This window comes from Echinops telfairi, unplaced genomic scaffold (assembly GCF_000313985.2).
Source record: "Echinops telfairi isolate 266 unplaced genomic scaffold, ASM31398v2 ScPeMD7_18;HRSCAF=68, whole genome shotgun sequence".
Classification (NCBI taxonomy): Eukaryota; Metazoa; Chordata; class Mammalia; order Afrosoricida; family Tenrecidae; genus Echinops; species Echinops telfairi.
Genome location: NW_022103915.1, coordinates 68964647 through 68990118, shown reverse-complemented (window position 1 = coordinate 68990118; position 25472 = coordinate 68964647). Strand labels below are relative to the sequence as shown.

The following is a 25472-nucleotide window of genomic DNA, read 5'->3' as shown; positions in this document are numbered from 1 at the left end:
TTGGTCCCTTTATTTTCTTCTCCCATTGTTTGTCCAGCCTCTCTTATCTAGGTGGACCTACAGATATATTAATATGTGCTTAAAATTGGGGGTGGCTTTGACAGCACCAAAGTGGCACATAAGAACATGGCAATGGCAGCAGCAGCACTGACAAGCTAACAAACAAAAGAGCCACTGCCATACAAACTTTAAAAGAAGAGAAAAAAAGAAAAAAACAAATAGGCAGAAAAAAAGAAAAAGAAAAAAAAGCCTGTTAGTAGTTCAAGGTCTGTTTGTTGACCTTTAGGAGTGTTTTCTGGATGAGTCTGATAGGGTGCCACATCCTGGCCCCAAAGTCCATCCTTTGTACTCACTCCCTCAGGACCTCCTTGCTCTGTTTACCCTGGCGCTCCATTGCACGCCCCCAGTGTTTTGTCTCAGTGTGGTGGGGTCAGTTCAGTCGAACATTCCACACGGTGTCTCCGGTGCTGTCCCGTGTAGGGCCATGGGTCAGTGCAGGATGTTGCATCTCGCTGTGGGGCAGGCTATACCGTCCTCTCTGTGCATTGGGCCCTCTGAGCTGGGCTATCGTCCACTGAGCTTGGTGGGCCCAGGTGTGCTCCGCTCCGTTCTTCCTCCTTCCTTTGCTTCAGCTTCCTTCTGGTGTGGTGTGGTAGGTCAGTTTCTTTCTCACACCAGACGATCTATTTCCATTTTCTGTGGTACTCCCTTCCGTGGTGGGGCTCGGGCTAATTCTGGTTAGGGCCAGTGTATGGTCCAGTCTCTTTGTGGATTCCTCCGTGTGTTACATTGCCCTCCTGGTTTGGCATATCCTGGTGGGGCCTGTATGCACGTTCCAGTTCTGTGGGGTCACAACCAATTCTCTTCCCCTGGGTGGGTTAGTGCCCTGTTCCCCGTGCCATCAACTCGTTTTCTCCCCACCCCGCTTCTCCCTCCACCTGCACCCCTTCCTCTTCTTTATGTTGGACTTCTCATGTACCTCCCTAGGTGTGGCCTGCCCTCCCTCCAACTGTCTATGCATCCACCTGTTTATTGCAAGATTGGTGTTTATTCTTCTATTCCTGGCGTGCTGATTGTACTTACCTCAGGGGACTCATGTTATACCTGTCCTTTTGAGTTTGGCTTACCTCGCTTAACATGATTCCTTCCAGCTCTTTCCATGAAGCTACATGTTTCATGTGATTGCCCACACTTTTCAGTGCTACATAGTACCCCATTGTGTGTATGTGCCAAAGTTTACTAATCCACTCATCTATCGATGGAAACTTAGGCTGTTTCCAAGTCTTTGCGATTGTGAATTGTGCCGCAATAAACATTGGAGCGCAGATGACTGGTCGTGTTTTATTTGTTGCTTCCACCGGGTATATGCCCAGTAGAGGGATGGCTGGGTCACAAGGTAGATCAGTTTCCATTTTCTTTAAGTATCTCCAGATTGCTTTCCACAGTGGCTGTACAAATCTACACGACCACCAGCAGTGGAGGAGTGTTCCTACTTCACCACAGCCCCTCCAACACTTGTTGCTCTCCGATTTGCACTAGCCTCAAGGGTGTTAGGTGGTATCTCATGGCTGTTTTGATTTGCATTTCTCTTACGGCTAATGACCTGGAACACTCTCATATGCTTATTGACCATCAGGGTCTCCTCCCTAGTGAAAGCTCTTTTCAGTTCTTTTGCCCACTTCCTTAGGGGGTTAAAAAAGCCCCAGGGCCAGATGGCTTCACAGCAGAATTCTACCAAGTATTCAGGGAAGAGTTGACACCGATTCTCCACAAAGTATTCTATAACATAGAAGAGGATGGCAAACTCCCAAACTCATTTTACGAAGACAGCATTACTTTGATACCCAAACAGGTTAAAGACCCCACAGGTATAGAGAATTACAGACCAATATCTCTAATGAACATAGATGCAAAAATCCTTAACAAAATATTGGCCAATAGAACACAACAGTATATAAAACATATCATCCACCACGACCAGGTAGGATTCATCCCAGGGATGCAGGGATGGTTTAACATCTGCAAATCCATCAATATTATACACCACATCGAGAAGAAAAAGGATAAAAACCATATGATAATATCCATAGATGCAGAAAAAGCATTTGACAACATCCACCACCCATTCCTAGTCAAGACACTCACGAAGATAGCATTGGAAGGTAAGTTCCTCAAGCTGATACAAGCTATGTATGAAAGGCCAACGGCCAACATCATAGTCAATGGAGAAAAGACAAAAATAATCCCACTGAAAAAGGGTACAAGAGAAGGATGCCCCCTGTCCCCACTTCCCTTCAATATTGTTTTGGAGGTTCTGGCTAACAACATAAGACAGCAGAAGGACATCAAAGGGATCCAAATGGGAGAGGAGGAGGTGAAACTATCGCTATTTGCAGATGACATGATCCTATACATTGAAAACCCCAAAAGCTCCACAGCTGGAGTACTTACAGTGATAGAGGAATATGGAAGAGTGGCAGGATACAAGATCAATAAACAGAAGTTGGTAAGTTTTCTATACACATTGGACAGGACCATGGAAGAGGGGATTAAGAAGGAAGTACCCTTCACAGTAGCTAAGAACAAACTGAAATACCTAGGAATATATTTAACAAAAAATACTAAAGACCTATACAAGGAATATATTTAACAAAAAATACTAAAGACCTATACAAGGAAAACTATAAGACCCTACTACAGGAAACCAAAAGCAACCTCCACAAATGGAAGAAAATCCCCTGATCGTGGATTGGTAGCCTTAACATAGTAAAGATGACAATCCTACCTAAAGCACTTTACAAGTTCAATGCTATACCAATTTAAATACCATCAACCTTCTTCAAAGAATTGGAAAAACTGACCACCAATTTTATATGGAGAGGGAAGAAACCCAGAATTAGCAGAGAACTCCTCAAGAAGAAGGACACAGTTGGAGGACTCGTCTTACCAGATTTTAATGCCTATTACACAGCTACAGTGGTCAAAACAGTGTGGTAGTGACACAACAACAGACACTCAGACCAGTGGAAAAGAATAGAAAGCCCAAAAATAAAACCATCAGCATATAGACAACTGATCTTTGACAAGGGTCCCAAAATCATCAAGTGGGAAGCGGATGCCCTTTTTAACAAGTTGGTGCTGGAAACAATGGAAATCCACATGTAGAAAGATGAAACAAGACGTTTACCTCACCCCATGCACAAGAATAAGCTCAAAGGGGATCACAGACCTAGAAGTTAAACCCCAAACCATCAGGACCATCAAGGAGGGATCTGGGACTAACCTCAGAGCAGTGGCCCAGGGAACTCAGAAGCTCACTGCAATAGGGAAGGGTACACACGCAGGTGAACTGGAAATCGACAAATGGTATTTAATAAGAATAAAGCACCTGTGCACCTCTAAAGACTTCACCAAGAGGGTGACAAGACAACCCATGGACTGGGAGAGGATTTTTAGTAATGACATATCGGACAAAGGGCTCATTACTAAAATCTACAACACCATCATGACCTGCAAAAAGAGGAAAACAGTTAACCCCCTAAGGAAGTGGGAAAAGAACTGAAAAGAGCTGATACTTCTTTATGCTTGTCATGCTGTTCACTTGGGTGAGGTGTTCTTAACCCCTTCCAAGTCTATGAATATTACTGCAAACAAACAAACAAAAGCATTCTTTTATAGGCCAACTCTAATGCCACCTTTCCACCTGGTCTATCTAGGTTTCCTTCTTTCGAAATGGACTTCATCCTAACAGAAAGTAACAAATACTAGAGACTATGTGGAGAGATACTGTATGTACTCATGTATAAGCCAAGATTTTCAGCACATTTTTTATGCAGTTTTTGTTGTAAAATTAGGTGCCTTGGCTGATATTTGGGTCAGCTTATACTCAAGTATAGTATAAGCATTTTTACATTGCTGGTGGGATTGTAGAATTGCACAACCCTTATGGAAATTTGTATGGCACTTCCTACACAAATGCAAATACAAGTACCTTGTGACCCAGTAACCTCTCTATTGAGCATATACCCAAAAGAAATTAGGAATGCAGCATATGTGTATACTTATGTATATTGCAGCAGTTTCCATAATAGCTTAAACATGAAAACAACCAAAAAACCAAACTATAGAAGAATGGATAAACAAACTCTGGTATTCATACTATGGAGTTGTGTGCATCATTAAAAACCAATGATAACTCTCTTAGACACCATAAGCATGAACAACACTCGAGAAGATTTTGTTTGACAAGCTCAATCGATCATACAACCGTATTAATATACACCGACAGAGAGAACTTCGGTAATTATGAGGAGTCCAGAGACGGTGTGGGGACAGGGAGAAGGGATGGATGGGGGTGGGGACCCAGCAAAAAGAAACAAAGTTTGTATGAATTATGGAAAGGGAAGTTAATATTAAGAAAAAAAATTTACCTTATCCCTCCAAATTTTCCTTTTCCCTGATTCATGCCATTTTATCGTTGTTTAGTGCCATCCAGTCAGTTCAGCCCCACAGTGAACCTATGCACAGCAGAATGAAACAGTATGGCCTGGGCGAGTCTCACCAATGTTCCCAAGTCTGAGTGCATTATTGCAGCCACTCTGTCAATCTCTCTTGTTGATGGCCTTCCTCTTTTTCACTACCCTCCCCCCACTTATGAAGCATGATGTATATTTTCCATAGATAATTTGCATTATATTCCTTAAGTATGTTTCTGCCTTTATACTCTTTGAAGGCATGGAAGATTGCATTTTCCTTTATATCTTCTACTCTTTCCACATAGTAGTACCTCCCAACTCGTAGTATATTAGCTCTCATAGGAAATGTTAATATTTGTGTGGTCTTCTGGAACTCAAAATTGAGATTTCTCATGATTTGAGGTCACTGTCTAGAGGTCAGTATTTATCTCAGGTTCTGGTAGGGCATTCCTGCCTATTTCCATTAATATAGGTTTTTCTAAATTAATGGATGGATTTTAATATTTGCTTCTATCTAGTTAATGACATTCAAAGTCAGTAAGAACTTACATCTCAATGAGGATTTTTATATTTTATTTAACTAATCTATGTGGTTATCATTAGCCAGTTCTGTTGATATTAGTTTGCCAAAATGTTTTATCATTTTATTTATTTTACAGTCTTCATTGCTAACAACTTCTATGTCATATCAGGACATCCAACAATGTGTAAGCAGCCCACGATTATCACACTCAAAGGTATTAAAATGTTCAGTTTTTTTTATCCAAAAGAAATGTTTGTGTTTTTAGCAATAATAATAATCACTCTTTTGATTGATTTTCTAAAATAGTATAGTGAGATGATTCATCCTGAGGTGGTAACAACTTAAATTTAGGTTTGTATTTGCCTTGAGGCAACTTCCATATTGCTGTGATGCTGGAAGCTATGCCACGGGTATTTTAATTACCAGCACAGTCACTCTTGGTGAGCACGTTTCTGTGGAGGTTCCCTACTATTATCAGACAAGGAAGAATGAAGTGTGGTGATTATTACTTTTATAAGAATTAATACCAAGCTAGTCCCAAGGAATTATCAATTAAAAATGTCCTAAATGTCCAATTCTTCCTAGATGCTATTCCGTTCCGTTCCCCCTCATTCTTCCTTGAGTATATTCCCTCTTGTCCCTGGGTTCTTCAATTCTCTGCAGTGTCCCACAGAAACGCACTGTTGAGAAAATGTCTCCCTGTTGGGTGCTGTTCAGTCAGGCAAAGGAGAGCTAACTGCAGAGGCCAGAGACAGAGTCCAGAGACAGAACCAAAAATGACCAAAAGTCACAACAGGGCCTCTACCAAAGCTCCATCAGGAAAGAGAAGTCTAGTTTTCCAGGTGATGCAATGTGTGTTAGAACAGTCTGGTGGTACCAATATATTTACCCCATCAAGGAAAATAAAAGATGGTGCCTTAAATCCCACCCACTACTAAGATAATGTCAGAGAGGTCCCCAAGGTAACAAGGTAACAATATCATCACACTCTCTACTGAGGTCATCTCTTAATGCCACCATATCCTGTCCACTAGTAACGTAGAGAATGCCCTCCAAAATGGGAATATAGCTACAGGCATTCAGAGGCCAGAGTTATAATATATCAGATAAGGAATTATGGATGGAAAGGCCATACTAATTGACAAAAACTCAGAAAGGGGTGGTCTACTTCTGAAAAAATTAGCTACTGAAAACTTTATGACTAGCAGGGGAGCACTGTCATGCTGCCAGAAGAGAAGCTCTTCAGCTTTGAAGGTACTCAAAACAGGACCGGGAGAGCTGCTTCCTCAAAGTAGAGTCAACGTCAGTGATGCAGATGGAGCAAAGCTTGTGGATGTTCCTTTGTTGATGAGGGATGACTCTAAATGAGAAGAAGCAATTACAAACATTCATAATTGGAATGCATAATATATAAAATATAAATCTAGGAAAATTGGAAATAAAAAATTTAAGTGGAATGCATAAAGAATGATATCCTACCAGGGGTTCTCAAACTATGGCCCGTGGGCCACATGCGGCCCGCCAAGGATGTTTATCCAGACCGCCAGGTGTTTTTGCCTCGTTTTGTTTTTTACTTCAAATAAGATATGTGCAGTGTGCATAGGAATTTGCTCATAGTTTTTAAAAAAAAACTATAGTCCAGCCCTCCAACGGGTGTGAGGGACAGTGAACTGGCCCCCTGTTTAAAACGTTTGAGGACCCCTCTCCTAGACATTAATGACCTGAAATGAACTGATATTGGCTGTTTTTAATGAAACAGTAATATAGCTTACTATGCTGAGAATGGCAAATTCAAGAGGATAGCATCACATGAATCACTTCTTCATTGTCAAAACTCTCTTCAAACAAAGTACATGTTGACTATACATGAAGACCTCACCAGATGGAACCCACAGGAATAAAATTAACTACATCTGTGAGGAAATACAATGGAGAAACTCAATATCATCAGCCCAAGCAAGGTCAGTGGTGACTGTGAAACAAATCATCAATTGTTTATATTCAAGTCCATGTTGAAGCTGCAGAAAATTAAAGCAGGACCATGAAGCCAAATTTGCACTTTGTTTATATCCTACTTGAATTTAGAGAACATCTCATGAAGAGATGTGCTGCACTGAAGGCCTGAAGATAATATCAAGAACGTTACACAGAAAGAAAGCAAAGAGCCACTAAGAGGCAAACAGAAAGAAAAGCAAAGTCAATGTCAGACGAAACTCTGAAACCAGCTCTTGAACACAGAGTAGCTAAAACAAATGAAATAAATGATCAAGTAAAAGAGCTGAACAAAACATTTCAAAGGGAAAAGAATTATAATGAAACGAGCAAAGGCCTCTTATTAGAAAAACCAAAAGGAAGAACATGTTCACCTTATCTATCTCATGCTGAAAAACTGAAGAAAAATGCAAGTCTCCAGTTGCAGTATTGAAAGATGTCACGGGCAAAGTATTGAATGTCACTCAAACTCACTACCATCTAGTCGATTCCAACTCATTGCGACCCTATAGGTCAGAGCAGACATGCCTACATGGGTTTCTGGGACTGCAAATTTTTATGGAGTAGAAAGCCTCATCTTGCTCCTGAGGAGTGAATCAGTGGTTTCCAACTGCTGACCTTACGATTAGCAGCCCAAGGTGTAACCCATTATGCCACCAGGGCTCCTTTTAACATCAAAAGAACATAGAAGGAAAATAGAGTCACCATACCAAAAGAAACTCACCAGTTCAAGTACTAGCATATGATCAAGAACTGATGGTACTGAAGGAAGAAATCCAAGCTGCACTGAAGACATCAGTGGAAAACAAGGCTCCTGGAAATGACTGAATACCAACTGAGATGCTTAAATAATCTACCGAAACACTGGAAGGACTCACGAGTCTATGCCAAGGAATTTGGAAGAGATACCTGGCCAATCGTTGGGAAGAGATTCATATCTGTGTCGATTCCAAAGAAAGGTGACCCAGCAGAATGTAGAGATCATTGCACAATATCTTTAATAGCATATGCAAGTAATTTTTCCCCTGAATTTAAAAATGGTTGCAGAAATACATTGATAGGGACCTGCCAGAAATTCAAGCTGGATTTAGAAGAGGATATGGAGCAGGGATATCATTACTGATCTCAGATAGATCTTGATTGAAAGTAGAGAATACCAGAAAGTTATTTCTTGTGTTTTATTGACTATGCAAAGGTATTCAACTGTGTATATTATAACAAACTATGGATAACATTGCAAAGAATGAAGTACCAGAACACTTAATTATGCTCATGTAGAATCTGTACACAGACCAAGTTGTAGTTATTCATACACTACAAGGGGATACAACATAGTTTAAACTCAGAAAAGGTGTGTGTTAGGATTGTATACTTCCACCAATTTTATCCAATCTGTATGCTGAGCAAATAATCTGAGAAACTGGGTCATATGAAGGGAAATAGAGTGTCGGGATTGGAGTAAAGCTCTTTAACAACCTTCTAGATGCAGACAACACAACCTTGCTTGCTGAAAGTGAAGAGTTGAAGTGTTTGCTAATGAAGACTGCAGCCTTGCAACTCCAAGTAAACAAAAATCTTCCAAATTGAACCAATAGATCACATCATGATAGACAGAGAAAAGATTTAATTTACCAAATTTTTCATTTTACTTGGTTCCACAGTCCATATTTATGTAGGCAGCAGTCAAGAATCTGCTGCACCACACCAGCCTATGCAACCACGAGGTGTCGAACGGATCAGGTGTAAGGCATCATCAGAACAAAAAATCTTACCATAGTGAATGATGGGGGGAGTGCGGAGTGGAGATCCAAAGCCCATTAGTAGGCCACTGGAGGCGAGGAGACAAGCCAGTCAGGGTGCAATGTAACAATGATGAGAAATACAACTTTCCTCTAGTTCCTAAAGGTTTCCTCCCCGCTCCCACTACCATGACTCGAATTCTATCTTGCAAGTCTGGCTAGACCAGAGGAGGTACACTGGTACAGATAGGAACTGAAAATACAGGGAATCCAGGACGGATGAGTCCTACAGGACCAGTGGTGTGAGTGGCAAAACAGGGAGGGTAAAGGGAGAATGGGTAGGAAAGAGGGAACCGATTACATGGAACTGTGTGTGACCTCCTCCCTGGGGGACAGACAACCGAGGAGTGGATGGAACCATGGCATTTTCAACTGCCTCATATGCCTGTGAAAGTTGAACATGGAATAAGAAAGACCAAAGAAGAAGTAACGCATTAGAACTACGTAAGGGAAGAATATTGAAAATACCATGAATAAGATAAGGGGGATGTAGGTTTGACACATGTATGACCTCTGCCTCAGGAATCGTCTTTGAGTAGATGTGGCGCTAGATTCTCCAGCACCCTTGCTTGTGTGGCCAGAGTAGTTCATATGTGGCTTGTGGGCCATTTGAAAGCTATAACAAATAACTCACAGCATAAGTACACAAGCATGTACTGTTTTTGAATATTTACAGCCCATTCTCTTTCAGTTAAGAATATAGAAAATCATGGTTAATTCATGTAAACTTTATAGTGTGGTTTTTATGTTCTCAATGAAATGTCATATGATAAATTCAAACATAATGCTTTGATTCAAATAATCCATTCACTTTATAAGCTGACTTTTTAAATAATCTTAATGAGTGATTTAAAAATGCTCCAATAAAGTGATAGTAATAACAGTAATTTTGTAAATGAATTAATTTAAAATAAAACTAAAGTGATTTCATATGTTTTATTTCCTTATTTCCTTAAAAGAAAGCTAAATCTGCAGTTGAATTGATGAAGAAGGAGGCCATGGCTCCCTTACTCATCTTTGATGACACCCAAAGCAATATAAAAAGGGTGATGTTTCAGAAAGCAAAGGAGCTGGAGCGCCTGATGGCAGAGAAAAATAAGGCTGAAATATCCATCAGTGTAAAAGAAAGTATAGATACCATCTTACAACATTTTCAGGAGAAACACAGTTTAAGAGATCTGTCTCTCTCTCTCATTGAAGCTTCTAGACAAGCTGGCATTAGTTACATTGTTTATCCCAAGAAAAAAAAGATAAACCTGAAGAAAGGACTGACCCTTGAGAGACTTGCGGATGTATATGAAGAGCTATCCAAGCCTCCAAACATTCTAACAAGGTTTTGTTCAATCAATATTTATTATATTGATATTATTTCATATAGTTTTGGCCATGAACATAATTTCATTGGAAGTACTAGTGTATTCAACACTGAAAATATGCTGAACTTTTAGTTAATGGACAATTCCTTACTTTTGAATAGTGAGTTCTGTGACTAGTGACAGATGAGTGAATAGTAACACATGAAGGGCTAAAATGATCACTTAGAGTGGGACTGACTTAAGAACAGGAAGTAAGACTAAATCTCCTGGGCGGCACAGTAGTCTTTCAGGGAAGACATGAAACTCTATCAAGCTCTTTGAGTGGTGTAAAACCGAAAAACTACTCAGATTCCAAACAAATAAGACATCTTAAAAAGCTGGAATAGAGTAACATTTATCTATTTTCAAATGTTAAATTGTTTCATTGATTAATAAAGCTAGCTAGATACACTGTTGTCTACTGTGAGCCCTTCTCAGGGATCAACACCCCCCCCCCCACACACACACACCCCCACACACACACACACCATTTTTTCCCTTACTTAGAGACAATAGCTACAAACATGCTTGACAATATGGAAGAACATAAAGCAGTTTTCCGATGTGTTTATGTTTAAGTGTTCAAAACTTCATTTTGCTATAATAGAAGTATTGTATAAAATACTTCCTAAATTTTTTCAAATAATTTTCAAGACAGCCCTGGGTTTTATCTTTCCTTTGATATCCTAAGATCACATAGAATTCATTAAACTTATACCCTTTTGGAAAGTAGATAAAGATGTAACTGGTGCTAAGAGAATCATAAATACTTTGTTCAATTTAGTGTTATAAAGACTTGCTGGTTCTGGGAGAGTGTTAACTATTTTTTGATGTGGTGACTTATTGTCCCTTAAAGGGCTGGAGAATTGAAGGGTAAGTCAAACAGTATTGCTGCCAGTTTTCACTTCATGCATGCATGGGTTTATTTTAAACAAAATGTTTTAAAACATGTCTCTGCAATCAGTGAATGGCTGCAGAGAAATTCTCCCAGCAATACACTTGCTTTAGCCTCTCATCAAAATGCTTTAAAAAAGGTCCAATCAAAACAGTGTTTTTTGGAGGAAATTTGCTAGATCATCTAAATTCAAGTCAGATCTTGCTCAGAATCTGTAGGTTAGCAGGTGTCCAATGAAAGGTGACCTAGAACCACCAGATCTTAATACTCTCTTTGCTTTAATATGGCATGTATTAATCTGGCATGCAAAGATCTACTCTTGTAAAGGAATGTTATTAGAAATTTCCCCCTCGTCCAGCGATTCTCAACCTGTGGATCATGACCTCTTTGGGGGTCGAACAATCCTTTTACAGGGGTCACCCGATTCATAACAAAATTAAAGTTATGCAAAATTACAATTATGAAATAGAAATGAAAATAATTTTATGGTTGGAGAGGGGGCTCACCACAACATGAACTGTATTAAAGGGTCATGGCATTAGGAAGTTTGAGAACCACTGCCCTAACCCCAACCCCTATGGTCAATGTACACAGCTCAACCATTTAAGAATGAATATGTACAAAGCAACAATTCATGGATTGAGGTTCACAGTTGGGTTACACTTGCATAACCTTCTTTTCCCAATAGTATCAATGTTTTTATGCCATTAGATAAAACGATTGATGCTATAAATGAAATTGGCTTATGTCTCAGTAGCATGATTGAAAATGTTGTTTGTTATAAAAAGATAATGAGATCACCAAGGTAAAGTAGAGTTGTACATAATCCATGGGCAAGTGAATAGATTCTGGGCTCCTACATCTACCTCCACTCCAAGAACACTTAGTTCTTGTGACCTGACCTTGCTTGATACTTGCTTTCATGAAGAGATCACTGAAGATATGGCTGTTCCAGGAAAGTGTGGTGAAGAAAGCACATGGTACTTGGCTATCAATAAGAAAAGCATCTGGGGTCTTAAATACAAGCATCTGCTTGTATTTAAACAAGCAGCCATCTAAGTATGACATCAACTAAGTCCACATGGAAGAAGCATACCACCTCTGATCCAAAGAAGACAAAAAGAAAAATCCAAATACGATGGAGTGAAAAGTATCAGAACTCAAATTGTGAACCCTTAATTTTTAGAAGGCTGTGGAGGAGAGTGGGAGCCCCAGATCCATCTGTAAAGTACTTACGTGGGTTAAGCCTCTGGTGGATCCCATTCTACCACAGTTGATGGACATAAATCCCCTTATTATGAGACAGAGATTATTGTAAACTTGATTATGGTGGATGGAACTATGGTATAATAGGATTCTTTGTCAGCTGATCTTTTTGTTAACCCATTCTGGATTTGTTGTTGGTTTAAATATTTCTCGCTTGTTTCTCAACAGAGGTTTTATTTTAATATATCCAGTGGTCTTTTCTTTCCTTTTATCTTTTTTTGGTCTTTGATATGTTTCCCTGCATATAAAACACAGAAAGCGCAGATGTTTATAAACAGTAATTGATGGGATGGCTGGGGGAGATGGAGGAGAATTGGATAGCAAGTGGCGAGTACCAGAAGAGGGAAGATGCACTGGAATGGATTGTGGTGATGTATATACAGCTCTTTTTAAATATGACTGAACTATGAAACTAAATAAATAAATTCGAGTCAGAGAGGTCAGCTCAGAAGGGTAGGGTGACTTTTGGGGAGGATCCCAAAGGGGCCATCTTGATAGATTTTTCTCGCAGGGCACACAGTTTTTTAAAAATGGGAAACTGTTGAAGAAATAGCCAGGAAAATTGCTCCAAGGAATTTTATTTTTCCATCCTAAGAATGCAACTTGTCTTTCAGTTTGTCTTTCTTTGGTAGCTTGCATGTTGCTGAGTTGCTGGAAGTTCTATCACTGGCATTTAAAATCTTAGCAGGGTAATCCAACGTGAACACATTTCAATGCACTTCCAGATCATGAAGAATGAATAGACTTTTGGCTCGTGAGGGATTAGCCACTGATAACCTCATGAATATCAAGGAAACATTGTGATATCTAGTGCCAGAAGATGAAGCCCTCAGGTTGGAAAGCACTCAAAATATAACTGAGGAAGAGTTGCCTCTGTGCAGTAAGGTAATGTTGTGCATGGTCTCAAGCTTTCATGACCCTCAATTACTGATGAGGCACAAATCAAAATGAGAAGAAACAGCTGCACACATCCATTGAAAATCAGAACGTGGAATGTACCAAGTATGATTCTAGGAAGAGTAGAAATCATCAAAAATGAAATCGAATCCATAAAGATGAATATTCTAGGCAATAGTGAGTTGAAATGGATGGTATTGGTCATTTTGCATCAGACAATCATATGGTTTACTTTGCTGGGAATGACAGATTCAAGTGGAATGGTGTCACATTCAGTGTCATAAAGAATATTTCAAGGCTCAAACATAAGAACAATTGTGAGGATGGCACAGGGCCTGGTGGTGTTTCTTTTGATTGTACACATGTTCGCTAAGAGTCAGAACTAACTCAGTGGCACCCACCAATAACAGTAACATCTTGACGTACAGTGCTATCTGTGGTGGGATAATATCTCCATACGACAAGGAAATCTAGATAGCACATTGATTTCTGTGTCATCCATGTAGGTAAAATATACACTCCCGAAGGAGCCTGTCACTCAGATACGAATGATAATTTTCTCTATCTAACCAGCAGAACTTTTTCATATAATTCAAAAAAGTTTTTAATAATAATAAAGGTATTTAATAGTGACAACACAAAAATCTACATACAAATGCTTATAAGTAATTGATATATAAAAATAAATAATACTTATACTTGTTTTTATGATATTCTTTGAAATCATTTAAGCAAAGTTATGGCATTTCAGAGCATGTAGGGCAAGGATTTTCTTCAGAGAGGGAGGGATAAAGAGAGAGAAGACAGTAAATTCACACTTATGAATAGTGATACTGAATGTAAATGGGTTCAATCTATCAATGAAGACACAGAGAGTAACACAATGGATAAAAAAACAGTACTCATCAAGGTGATGTTTTCAAGAGACACACCTTAGTCACAAACACAAAAATACACTAAAAGTCAAAAGATGAGAAAATGTATCAAGCTTGTAGCAATGAAAAAGCAGTAGTGGTAATATTATTGGTGATGAAATAGACTTTAAGTCAAAACCAGCATAAGAGACAGGGAAGGATTAAAGGGTTAATCCAACAAGGACATAGCCTCAAGACACTAGGCATCCGATGAAAGAGCCTTAAATACATCGACCTGTAATGGATTTTAGGCAGAAGTAGACAAATGATAGTGGGAAATTTTAATACACCACTTTTGATGAAGGACAGAACAAATACAAAGAAGCTCAACAACGACACTGAAGAACCAAACACTGTAAGCCAACTTGACCTCATGAATATGCAGCACATTGCACAGAACCACAGCACCATATCCTTTTCCAGTGTACACGAAACAATTTTTAGAATAGACCACAAAGAATAGGTCAGAAAGCAAGCTTGAATAAATTTAAAAACCATGAAATACTACAGAGTATCTTCTCAGATCACAATCAATAGCAAAATTAAGGGGGTAAAGTCAAATACATGAAAATTGAATTACACTTGCTTAAAAACTAACACAATGTAATAAACTTGACAATGAGATCTTCTGTGATTAGATAATCAGCTGCAACCCTTTACTCAGGCCACAGCCTTGATTATGATTCCTTGAGGGTGTGACTTACTTCTTATATAAGTAAACAATGTGGAGAACTTGTTTGCTTCTTGCTGAGTCTGGATCCTGCATTTGGCCGGTTGTCCTCCAGTTCTTCGGACTTGAGTGAATGGCTCACCATATTGCCTGCTGACCCTGAGCCATCAGCATCCTGCCATCGCCCTTATGTCTGACTTGCTGACCTTTGTGTTCATCCACCAGGCTGTGGTCTTCCTGCTGATTGATATAGTTGCTTGTTTTCCTGACTCATCAGTCACTAACTCTGGGAATCAGGAGATGCCTCCAGCTTAAGATCTGACCTGTGGATTTGAACTGGACTGGATTTACTAGCTTCTGCAGTTTTGCAAAGCATTTTCTTGATATAAATTTCTCTCTTTACACACACACACACACACACACACACACACACACACACACACACACACACACACATAAGCATCACTGGTTTTGTTTCTCTAACTCAGCCCAACATATGTAATTGAAATGTTTAATTTTCTAGGAGAGAGAGCAAGTTGGAGAAGGGTAGAGTTGAATCTGAAGGCACAAGCAAGGCCTTAGGCACAAACGTCTGGTACCATTTGGTTAACGTTGTGAATGAGAAGGGGCCAACCAGTCAGAAGACCTGGAAAGTGCAATGACATACTCACAGATGATGTGGCTGGGGGACAGGGAGTGAGAGGATAGAGCAGTGGGAAGCATGCTACATGCAAGTGCCTCATCATGTTTAACTGTAAAGCGTGGTCAAATTTTGATTTGTATTCTAGTACTATAGAAGTTCTTGGAGGGAATTACGAGGTCTAGTTAATATTTATTTAAAAAATCAACACAATACACAAAATAATGCTGACTGCCATGTGGAGAATGGGAGAGAAAGAGCAGAACAATAGGATTAAGAAGTTATGCATTCTAGGCAGGGTATCTGCTGGTGGCTGGTGGCTTATCCTAAAAGAGGAGAATGTCAGAAAGAAAGGAAAGAAAATGTACCTTCCTTTTTTTTCCTCCCTAGTGTCCTAGTGTTTAGGACTTTGTCATACCACACACTCAGTAAATATTTGTAAAATGATCTGCCTATGCCTCTAGTCAGTACAACATTGGCCCACAGTAAAGGTTGCTGCACAGAAATTGTGTTGCAATAGATACGATGTTTGGATGTTTATCTTTCTACTTTCTTAAGTTTGTCTCTCTTACATTCGGCTGCCATTATCTTGCACTCTCACTCACATCAAGGTTTATCTCCTTAATTCTCCATTGTTATGCATTTTGTTAGGGGAGAAAGACAAGGAAAGACCGTCAATTAAATCAGTGATCCCATTATATCGGTGTTCTTGGGGAGGCTGCATCTTTACAAACAGTTCCTTCTGCTTCCATAAACTTTACTGAGGGTCCAGCAAAGAGAGGATTTGGTTGTGTGAAAGAAGTATGCATTTTTAGTTTTACAATAGCAGATAAAAATAGTAACTTTGTGTATAGTTGACTTGATTTTGTAGTTATAATTATATTTTTGCCATTAAGACTTACTCTTTTAAAAACTAGATCATCGTCTCTTGGATTGCTTCGCGAACAGAAGAAATATCTGCTCAAAGTTCCCTTGTATGAGCGTCAAATCCGGTGTCCCAGTCTACCGTCACATTTAGATTTTGATGAGTTTGTCCGAAAGAAAGGAGGAATTCCAAGAACTACTGATCCTCTGACATGGGTTTTTAATATGTGGATTCCGCCTGAAATTCGACCGAAAGCCACACCAGAGAAAGTTATTAAGACAAGACAAGAATCTTCTCAACAAGAAAAGACTGAAGTAAAAGAATACCCCAAAATAGAACTAACTGATTTCATGGGCTCTGACCTTCCTCCAGAAGTGATTAAATACTATAAATCTGAAGTGGAGATTTTGACTGAAGAAATAAGTAAGAGAAAACCTTCTGCATTTTCATATTGTAGGCGTGGAGCCATATACAGGAAACTGGGAAAGTTGAAGAGTGCCATGAGTGATCTACAGGAAGTAAGTTTTGTCCAATCATAGTAGCTATTCACTTTTACTCCTACTTGGAATTAATATGAGTATAGTAATTTATGCTAGAGCTTTGAATAATGAATAATTTACTAGATCATGTAGGACTGTGAAAATAGGAATAATGACATTTTCAAATAATTAATACAAGAAGCACAAGGGATTTTTGGTCAGATTGGGAGATATTAAGTTACACATAATACATTTATTAAACCATTTGGGTCAAGAATGGTTGAAAATTTTATGTTAAGAAACTTCTATATAACAAACCAACTTTAATTGAATATATATTTTTTCACTAGGCTATATCCTTGGAGCCATTGTTTCTCAATGCCTATTGGCACCGACATTTCATTTATCTTTTCCAAGATAAAATTAGTGAAGCTCTGGATGACTTGAATTTTATTAACAAATATAATAAAAATAATGCAGGTGGGTTGTCTGTGGAAAAAGCCATACTGTCTATGTCTTTCCCTAAGCTCTTTCCTTTTACTAATGTTACAAAGATAAATAAATACATATATAGAAATGCTAGAAAAAATGATGACTTTCCTAAGCTTCATCTTAAAAATGCTTTGATACTGTATGTTCAAGACTCATAGAGTACGATGCTGTTTCAAAAATACTCATCATGGTTTGAAATATGTCACTAGTATGCACTGTGTTAAATAAATTTCTTACTGGGGACGCCGGGCAGTGTAATATAAGATATAATAATAATTTATAAATTATTAAAGGTTCATGGGGGAGGGAGAGGGAGGGGGAGGGGAAAAAAGGAAAATGAGCTGATTCCGGGAACCCAAGAGGAAAGCGAATTTTGGGAATAATGAGGGCAACAAATGTATAAGTGTGCTTTACACAATTGATCTATGTATTGTGATGAATTGTAAGAGCCCCAATAAATTGATTAAAAAAAAAAAGAAACGATGAACACAATGGCAATATAAGCAGCTTCATGTTCTTGACCTCCCTGCCTCTCCACCAGAAACACACTTCTCCTGTCAAAATAACAGAATCTATAGAATCAATTTTGTCACAACTCTGGAAGCCAAAGATTTATAATAGCTAAGGGAATGTTGAATCAAGAAAGACACTACTTTAAAGTGATAGGCAAGTTCTAGTGTTCTATTTGCTTAGGTTGGCACCATCCTCTCCCTCGTTCGCTGCCTGTCTTAAAACTGTGGCAACTTACATCCTCCCAGAGTGACCCTGGTCTTTAGCTCCACAGGGAGTCGAATAGACTTTACTTGAAAATTATTGTGTGCACCTGTTCTAGCCTGGCCGTTGCTACCAAAAGGACTCATGCAAGTCGGGCATTTTTGTTTGGTCTGTCTCAGAAACCACGCAAGGCTCCAAAGTGGCAGCATCTGCCTGAAAACTGAAGGCTCTAGTTGCCTGGCACAAAAAGAGTACAGGAAATGCAAAGCAGATAAGCTCAAAATGGCTAAAACCATATATACTTGTACTTAGATATATTGGATGACTTTAAAAGCAATTGCATGTGTAAATGTTGAGTGGGCTTTTTGAATAGCCAATTTAAGATTGCTGTGAATAAATAACTTGGATGTCCATATATAGAGACCATTTATAATAAAAATACTCAGTAAGGGCTCATTTATAATAAAAGCAACTCAAAGAACCGAAAACACTGCCATCAAGTAGATTCTAACTCACAGTGACCTTATATAAGGGTTCCAAAAGGCTGAACATCTTTATAGAAGCAGATAGACTCATCTTTCTCCTGCTGAAGGATGGTGGGTCAGAACCAATAACCTTATGGTTAGCAGTCCACTGCTTACCTGACAGCACCACTAGGGCTCCTTCTATAATGGTATATAACTAAAATAATTGGGAGAACCCCCCCCACCCACCCAAACCAAACTCACTAATCTCGAGTCAATGCTGACTCATAGCCACCCCCTGCGGTTTCTGAGACTGTAACTGTTTATGGGAGTAGAAAGCCCAATTTTTCTTCAGCAAAGTTGCTGGTGCTTTCAAACTGCAGACTATGGGGATCGCAGCCCAATGCATAACTACTACACCACCAGGGCTCCCAAAATAATCGAAAAGAGAGATCAAATAGAAATAATTTAAAAGAGGGAAAGAAAATTGTGTGTTGTGTTCACAGCATTATTCAAAATGGTCAAAATGTAGAAACAACCCAACATTTATCAAAGGATAAATGAATAAACAAAATGTATACACACATATAGTGATGGGATATTCAGCCATAAAAATAAAGAAATATTGACATATGTTACAACATGGGGATAAGTTGAAAGCATGTGTGGTAAAGTAAGTGAAGAAGGAAATGGAGAGTTATCCATTATTGAGTGCAAACTCAAAGATAATGGTGATGGTTACCAACATGGTAACTGTATTTAATGCCACTAAATTATATGCTTGTTGTTGTTGTCAGGTGTCATTGAATTGGTTCTGATCCATAGCGATGCTATGCCCAACAGAATGAAATACTTCCAGGTCCCGTGTCATCCTCAACATTGTTTCTATGCTTGCAGCCACTGTGTTATTCCGTCTCATTGAGGGCCGTCCTCTTCCACTGCTCTTCCATTTTACCAAGCATGACTTCCTTTTACAGGGACTCTTCTCTCCTGACAAAGTCCTTGCCTCTAAGGAGCACTCTGGCTGCATTTCTTTCAAGACAGACTTGTTTGTACTTTTGACCATCCATGGCGCTCTCTCTCTCTCTCTCTACACACACACACACACACACACACACACACACACACACACACAAAGGGGTGTGAACCCCTAAAACGGAATTATTTTTTCAAAGCTATGTATTTAAATTGTTTTTACAAAACAACCTATCACCTTCAGAGTACTTTCCATTACACTTAATAAATTTGTCAAATCTGTGATTCCATTTTTGGAGACATTTTTCAAACTTATCCATTTGGGAAGTTGACGGACATTCAGAATGAGGTTTTTCATCAGTCAACATTTCACTTTTTCTTAAATGAGAAAACCACTCATACACTTTAGTTTTTCCCATAGTGCTGTCCTTGTAAGCTGGATTCAACATCACATCAGTTTCTGTAGCTTTTTTCCCAAGCAGGAAACAAAATTTCACAACTGCATGATCTTCTTTTAAATTGGTAATCACAAAAAAACAAGGTTTGAGCAAAACAGCTTTTATGAAAAAGTTCACTGTGACCAGAGAGAACCTTCCCAGGCGACGCCACTGGGTGCACTAACTCAGAGAGAGTTGCTTGGTGCACGCCTAGTGGGAAAATGGACTATGAAAGCTCCATCCAGCGGAGCGTTTCCTGTTTTTTTTTTTGTTTTTTTTTAAAAGGGAACCCTCTCTCTCTCTCTCTCTCTCTCTCTCTCACACACACACACACACAAAATGATAAATTTAATTATGTATGTTTTATCAAGACAAAAAGTGTTAAGAATTAAAAATAAGTTAATAAATATTCAGACCTATACATAAGCAAAAGATAATTTTTGTCTCTTCAAATTGAGAATACTTTGAACACAAATAAGTATTTACCTTGCCATTGAAAGAAATTTTACATTCTTTACATATTTTTAAATTTAAGTATTTAAGAAAGTACAATGGAGAAAATTATCCTGAGATTACTTTTTGCAGGGAGGGAGATTAATGTTTTAAAATTATCATAATAAAAAGGACCATAGCATTGAAATTTCCTCTTTAAATCTTCAGATGCATATTTGTCAAAGGCTGAAATTTACCGACAAAAAAATGATATTACTTTGGCAATTCTAAACTATTCTCAGGCAATTAAATGCAAACCTACAGATGCAGACACATATTTCAAGAGGGGTGAGATGCATGAAATATCAAACCAAGTGTTGGCTATTGATGACTTTTCCAAGGTAAGCTTTATTACATCTACTGCTAACTGCATATTTTAGTTTAAGAGTTTCTCACGCTAATAGTATAATACTGTGTTTTTGAAAGTCTTTTCAAGTATGTTATATAATCAAAATGAATTTGTTATCGTTTAGGAACCACCACTTCTCTGTTAGTTTGTCATAATCTGGTGGCTTGTGTGTTGCTGTGATGCTGGCAGCTATTTAAGCAATATCTCAAAGAGCAGGGTCACTCATGTTAAACAGGTTACATTGGAGTTCCAGACTAGGAACAGACTACAGAGAAGGAACAGGCTGTCCATTTCTGAGGGATTAAGCCAAGGCCATTGAGTTAATTCTGACTCATAGGGACCTTCTGGGACAGTGTAGAAATGCCCCAAGTCTTTACGGGAGTAGAGACAGCCCCATATTTATCCCTTGGGGTGTACTGGTGGGTTTTATAGTTACTCTGACCTTATACTGACCTTATAGTTAGCTCTCAAATGTGAAATTAGCCACTGAAAACCATGTGGATAGCAGTGAAACATTGTCAGATTAGTACTAAAAGATGAGCCCCTCAGGTTGAAAGATACCCAAAATATGACTGGGGAAGAGTTGCTTTCTCAAAGTAGACTAACCATAATGTCATGGATGGGATAAAATATCTGGTACCTTATTTGCATATGTGGGATGACTCAAAATGAGAAGAAACAAACATACTGTATATTAATATAATATGCAATTTACAATGTATGAATAAGAAAATGAGAAGCTATCAAAAGTGAGATGGAATGCATAAAGATTGATATTCTAAGCTGAATATTTTGGTGTTGGCCTTTTGAAGTCAGGCAATCATATAATTTACTGTAGCAAGAAAGACAAATCCGAGAGGAATTATGTCATATTCAACATCAAAACAATTTTAATATTTATCTTGAAGTACAATGCTGCCTGTGATAGGATAATTATATATACATATCTCCAGTTAATACAACTATTATTCAAATTTATGCACCAACCACTAAAGTTAGTGATGAAAAAATCAAGAATTTTATCTATTTCTTCAGTCTGAAATGGGTCAAATATAAAATAAAGATGTACTCATAATTATTGGTGATTGGAATGCAAAACTTATAAACAAAAAGGAAGGAACACTAATAGGAAAATACGGTGTTGGCCATAGAAATGAAGCTGGAGATAACATGATATAATTTTACAAGACCAATGAATTCTTCATTGAAAATACTCCTTTTCAACAATTTAGACAGCTACTGTACACGTGGCTTTCACTAGGAATCAAATTGGATATGGGAAAATGATATAGAAGCTCAATATCTGCTGTCAAAATAGAGGCCAGAGACTACCTGTGGACTATAGACCATCAATTGTTAGTTCAGGTTGAATTTGAAGAGAATTAAAACAAGCCCACAAGATCTTAAATATGACCAGAATGTATCCCACCTGTAAATATCAGATTTGATACATTGAACATTAATGACAAAAGACCTGATGAGCTGAGGAATGAAATCAAGAACATCATATATTAAAAAAGAAAAAAGGTCATTAAAAAGACAGGAAAGAAGAAAAAGACCAAAGTGGATGTCCGAAAAGACTCTGAAGCTTACTCTTGAACATAGTGTAGTTAAAACAAATGCAAGGAATGATGAAAACTTTCAAAAGTAGTTCATGAAGACAAAGTATAGAACAATAATGAAACTGCAAAGATTTGGAACTCATCAAAAAAGAAAATACACTCATTGTTTCTCAAGTTGAAAGATTAAATAAAAATGTCAAGTCTTGAGTTGTAATGTTTAAGGATTTCATGGACAAAATATTGAATGATGCAGGAAGCATCAAAAGGAGATGGAAGAAATACACAGACTTACTGTAACAAATAGAACTGGTCGAACTGAACCATTTCAAGAGGTAGCATATGATCAAGAACTAATAAGACTGAAGGAAGAAGTCACAGCTGCACTGAAAGCATTAATGAAGAACAGGGCTTCAGGAATTGATTGAATACCAGCTCAAATGCTTTAAAAAGTTGATGAGGCACTGCAAGCACTCACTCATCTATGCCAAGAAATTTGGAAGCTAGCTACTTTGCCAAGTAACAGAAAGAGGCCCATTTTTGCACACATTCCAAAGAAAAGTGCTGACACAATGTGGAAATTATTTAACAATATCATTAATATCTCATACAAGTAAACTTTTATTAACATCTCATATTAATAAATATCTAATATTTTTTTTTTTAATATCTAATATTTATTAATATCATACAAGTAAAATTTTATTGAAGATATTTGACAATGTTTGCAGCAGTGCGTTGATAGGAAGCTGACAGACATTCCGGCTGAATTCAGAAGAGGATATCAGAAAATGAGAACAGTGGCTGAGACCATGGGCTCAACCATAAGAACCGTTGTGGGGATCTTGTGGGACTGGACAGTGTTTCATTTTGTTGTACATAGGTTGTTATGAATTAGAATGGACTGATGGCACCTAATAACGAGTCAAAATTGACTGATGGCAATTATTTCATACAATATTTATGTTCATTCTATTGCCTCACTTGTGAAATAGAAATGAATGAATGAACCATTCTTATACCAATTTCTTCTCACCATTTTAAGTATTGGATAAATCCATATTTGGTTTTATTGAATCAGTTTTGATATGGTTTAATATATGCCATTCAGCTATGATAAAATTCTGTAATATATTTAATATATTGAATGTCTACTCTACATGAAGCATTCACTTTTAAAGTAAGAAAACTACCAGTGGGCAAAAGACTTGACTTCTTGCATATGCTAGGATTTTTTAAAAACTTCTCTCTCAGAGAAAGACCTCTCTTTTCTATAATTTGATGAGGAACAGATTCCCTAAAGATGTGGTCTGGATTAGATGCAAATCTGAAGTTTTGGAATCGTAAAATGGTTTGCTTTTATGTATTCTGAAATAAAAAACCAGGTTTATACTCTAACTTGCTGTGGGATTATATATATTTTTTAGTTTAAAAAATAATTATCTGATATGTTTATGTGCTCTCCCTGTTTAGTGTATCCATTATGATCCCCAAAGAACAGATGCACTATTAAAACGTGGGATGTATTACTATGAAAATCAAAATTGGGTTGCAGCCATACAGGATTTTACAGCATTGTTAAATATAGACCATCAAAATTCTCATGCATGGTAAGAGTTCTTGTAGATGTGGATTTTGGAATTATTATTATTTTTAAAAATTGAAATAATGTATTAAAATTTAGGTGATAAAAGTGGTTTTAGTTATTTTTGAATATTCAAGTTCCAAGTTTCATTTATTTTTATTTAAAAAAATTTAAAAAATCATTTTATTGGGGGCTTGTATAACGCTTATCTATACATAAATCCTGTGTCAGCACATTTTCCCATTTGTTGCCATCATCATTCTCAAAACATCTGCTTTCCACTCAAGCCCCTGGCATCAGGGGGCAGTGTAGCAACGATGAAACATACAACTTTCCTTTAGTTCTTAAATGCTTCCTCCCCCCAACTATCATGATCCCAATTCTACCTTACAAAATCCAGCTGGGCCGGAGGATATACAGTGGTACAGATGGGAACTGGAAACACAGGGAATCCAGGACAGATGAACCCCTCAGGTCCAGTTGTGAGACTGGTGACACCAGGAGGGTGGAGGGAAGGTGGTGTAGAAAGGGGGAACTAATTACAAGGATCTACATATGACCTCCTCTCTGGAGGTCAGTCAACAGAAAAGTGGGTGAATGGAATTATTTTTTTAAAACACATTCTTAAGGAAGAAAATTGGTGTCTCAAAAGATTGTGAGAGGCCATCTAAGATGCAACTATTGGTCTCTTCCTGTCTGATTAAGAGTGATGAAAATTGGAGATTGATGAAGACAGTTAGTTCAGGGGACTAATGGTCCATTTGAACATCAATCTCCAGGAGTCTGAAATCGTGGTTAGATTGTGCTTGGCCACCACCACTACCAATACACGAAGGGGATCATATTGCAAAGTCTTAGATAGAGTGGGAGAAAAAAGTGGAACAGACGCCCAGATCACAAGAGAATTCTGGTCTGATGGAGACTGGTAGAACCCGGAGAGTATGGCCCTCAGTCAGCCTTCAGGTCTGGAAATGAGCTCACCCCCCCATGGTTCACTATCCAGCCGACAATATACAGGTCTACAAGGGGAATGATGACACCAGTAAGATACACATATCTTAGAATAATCAATCATTTGAGATTCAAAAGTGCAGTATTTACCCAGAGACAATGTAATGAGGAAGAATGTCAAGAGCAAACTTTGGGAAGAAGTAGGACCAGTGATGGTTGTGGTAGTTACATAATCTGGTATCAATTTGAGAGGATTAAGAGTGAAGGGTGGAGTCTAGTCTGTCAATTGGGTCATAGCCTATGAGGCCTCTGCAGGGGCATGGCCTTCTCCTGAGAATTCTGGAAATCTGGTATTTCCTTCTTGGAGGTGGGAGATATCTCTCTATGCTCACTCCCTGGGAGACATTGCAGCTGACAAGACACATGGAACTATGCTAGTGCCCGGAGCTGGAGAAGCCACATGGACCTACCCTGATGCAACCAGACCTCTGAAACTGGAAAAGCCACATAGAGACCCCTGCCAGTGCTGAGATGCTTACAACGCCACTGGATCCAAAGACTTTCTACCCACTGACCTGTGATCATCCTGCATTCAGCGTCATTGCATGTGTTTCGTGAGTCTGAAGAGGACTTTATAGATTGGTATCAGACATATGGGCTAATATCAGACTCACGGTCTTGGAC

The 25472-nt window shown here is 38.3% G+C and overlaps 1 protein-coding gene across 1 annotated transcript in view; it reads left to right on the top strand.

The window, feature by feature from the left end:
• Positions 1–16406, top strand: part of LOC123521403 — a 98832-nt gene extending 82426 nt beyond the window's left edge. Inside the window, exons 8-9 of the mRNA XM_045287644.1 lie at positions 5135–5212; positions 16344–16406. Of these exons, the coding sequence (XP_045143579.1) occupies positions 5135–5212; positions 16344–16406 (141 nt within the window). The remainder of the gene's footprint in view (positions 1–5134; positions 5213–16343) is intronic.
• Positions 16407–25472: the final 9066 nt, after the last annotated feature.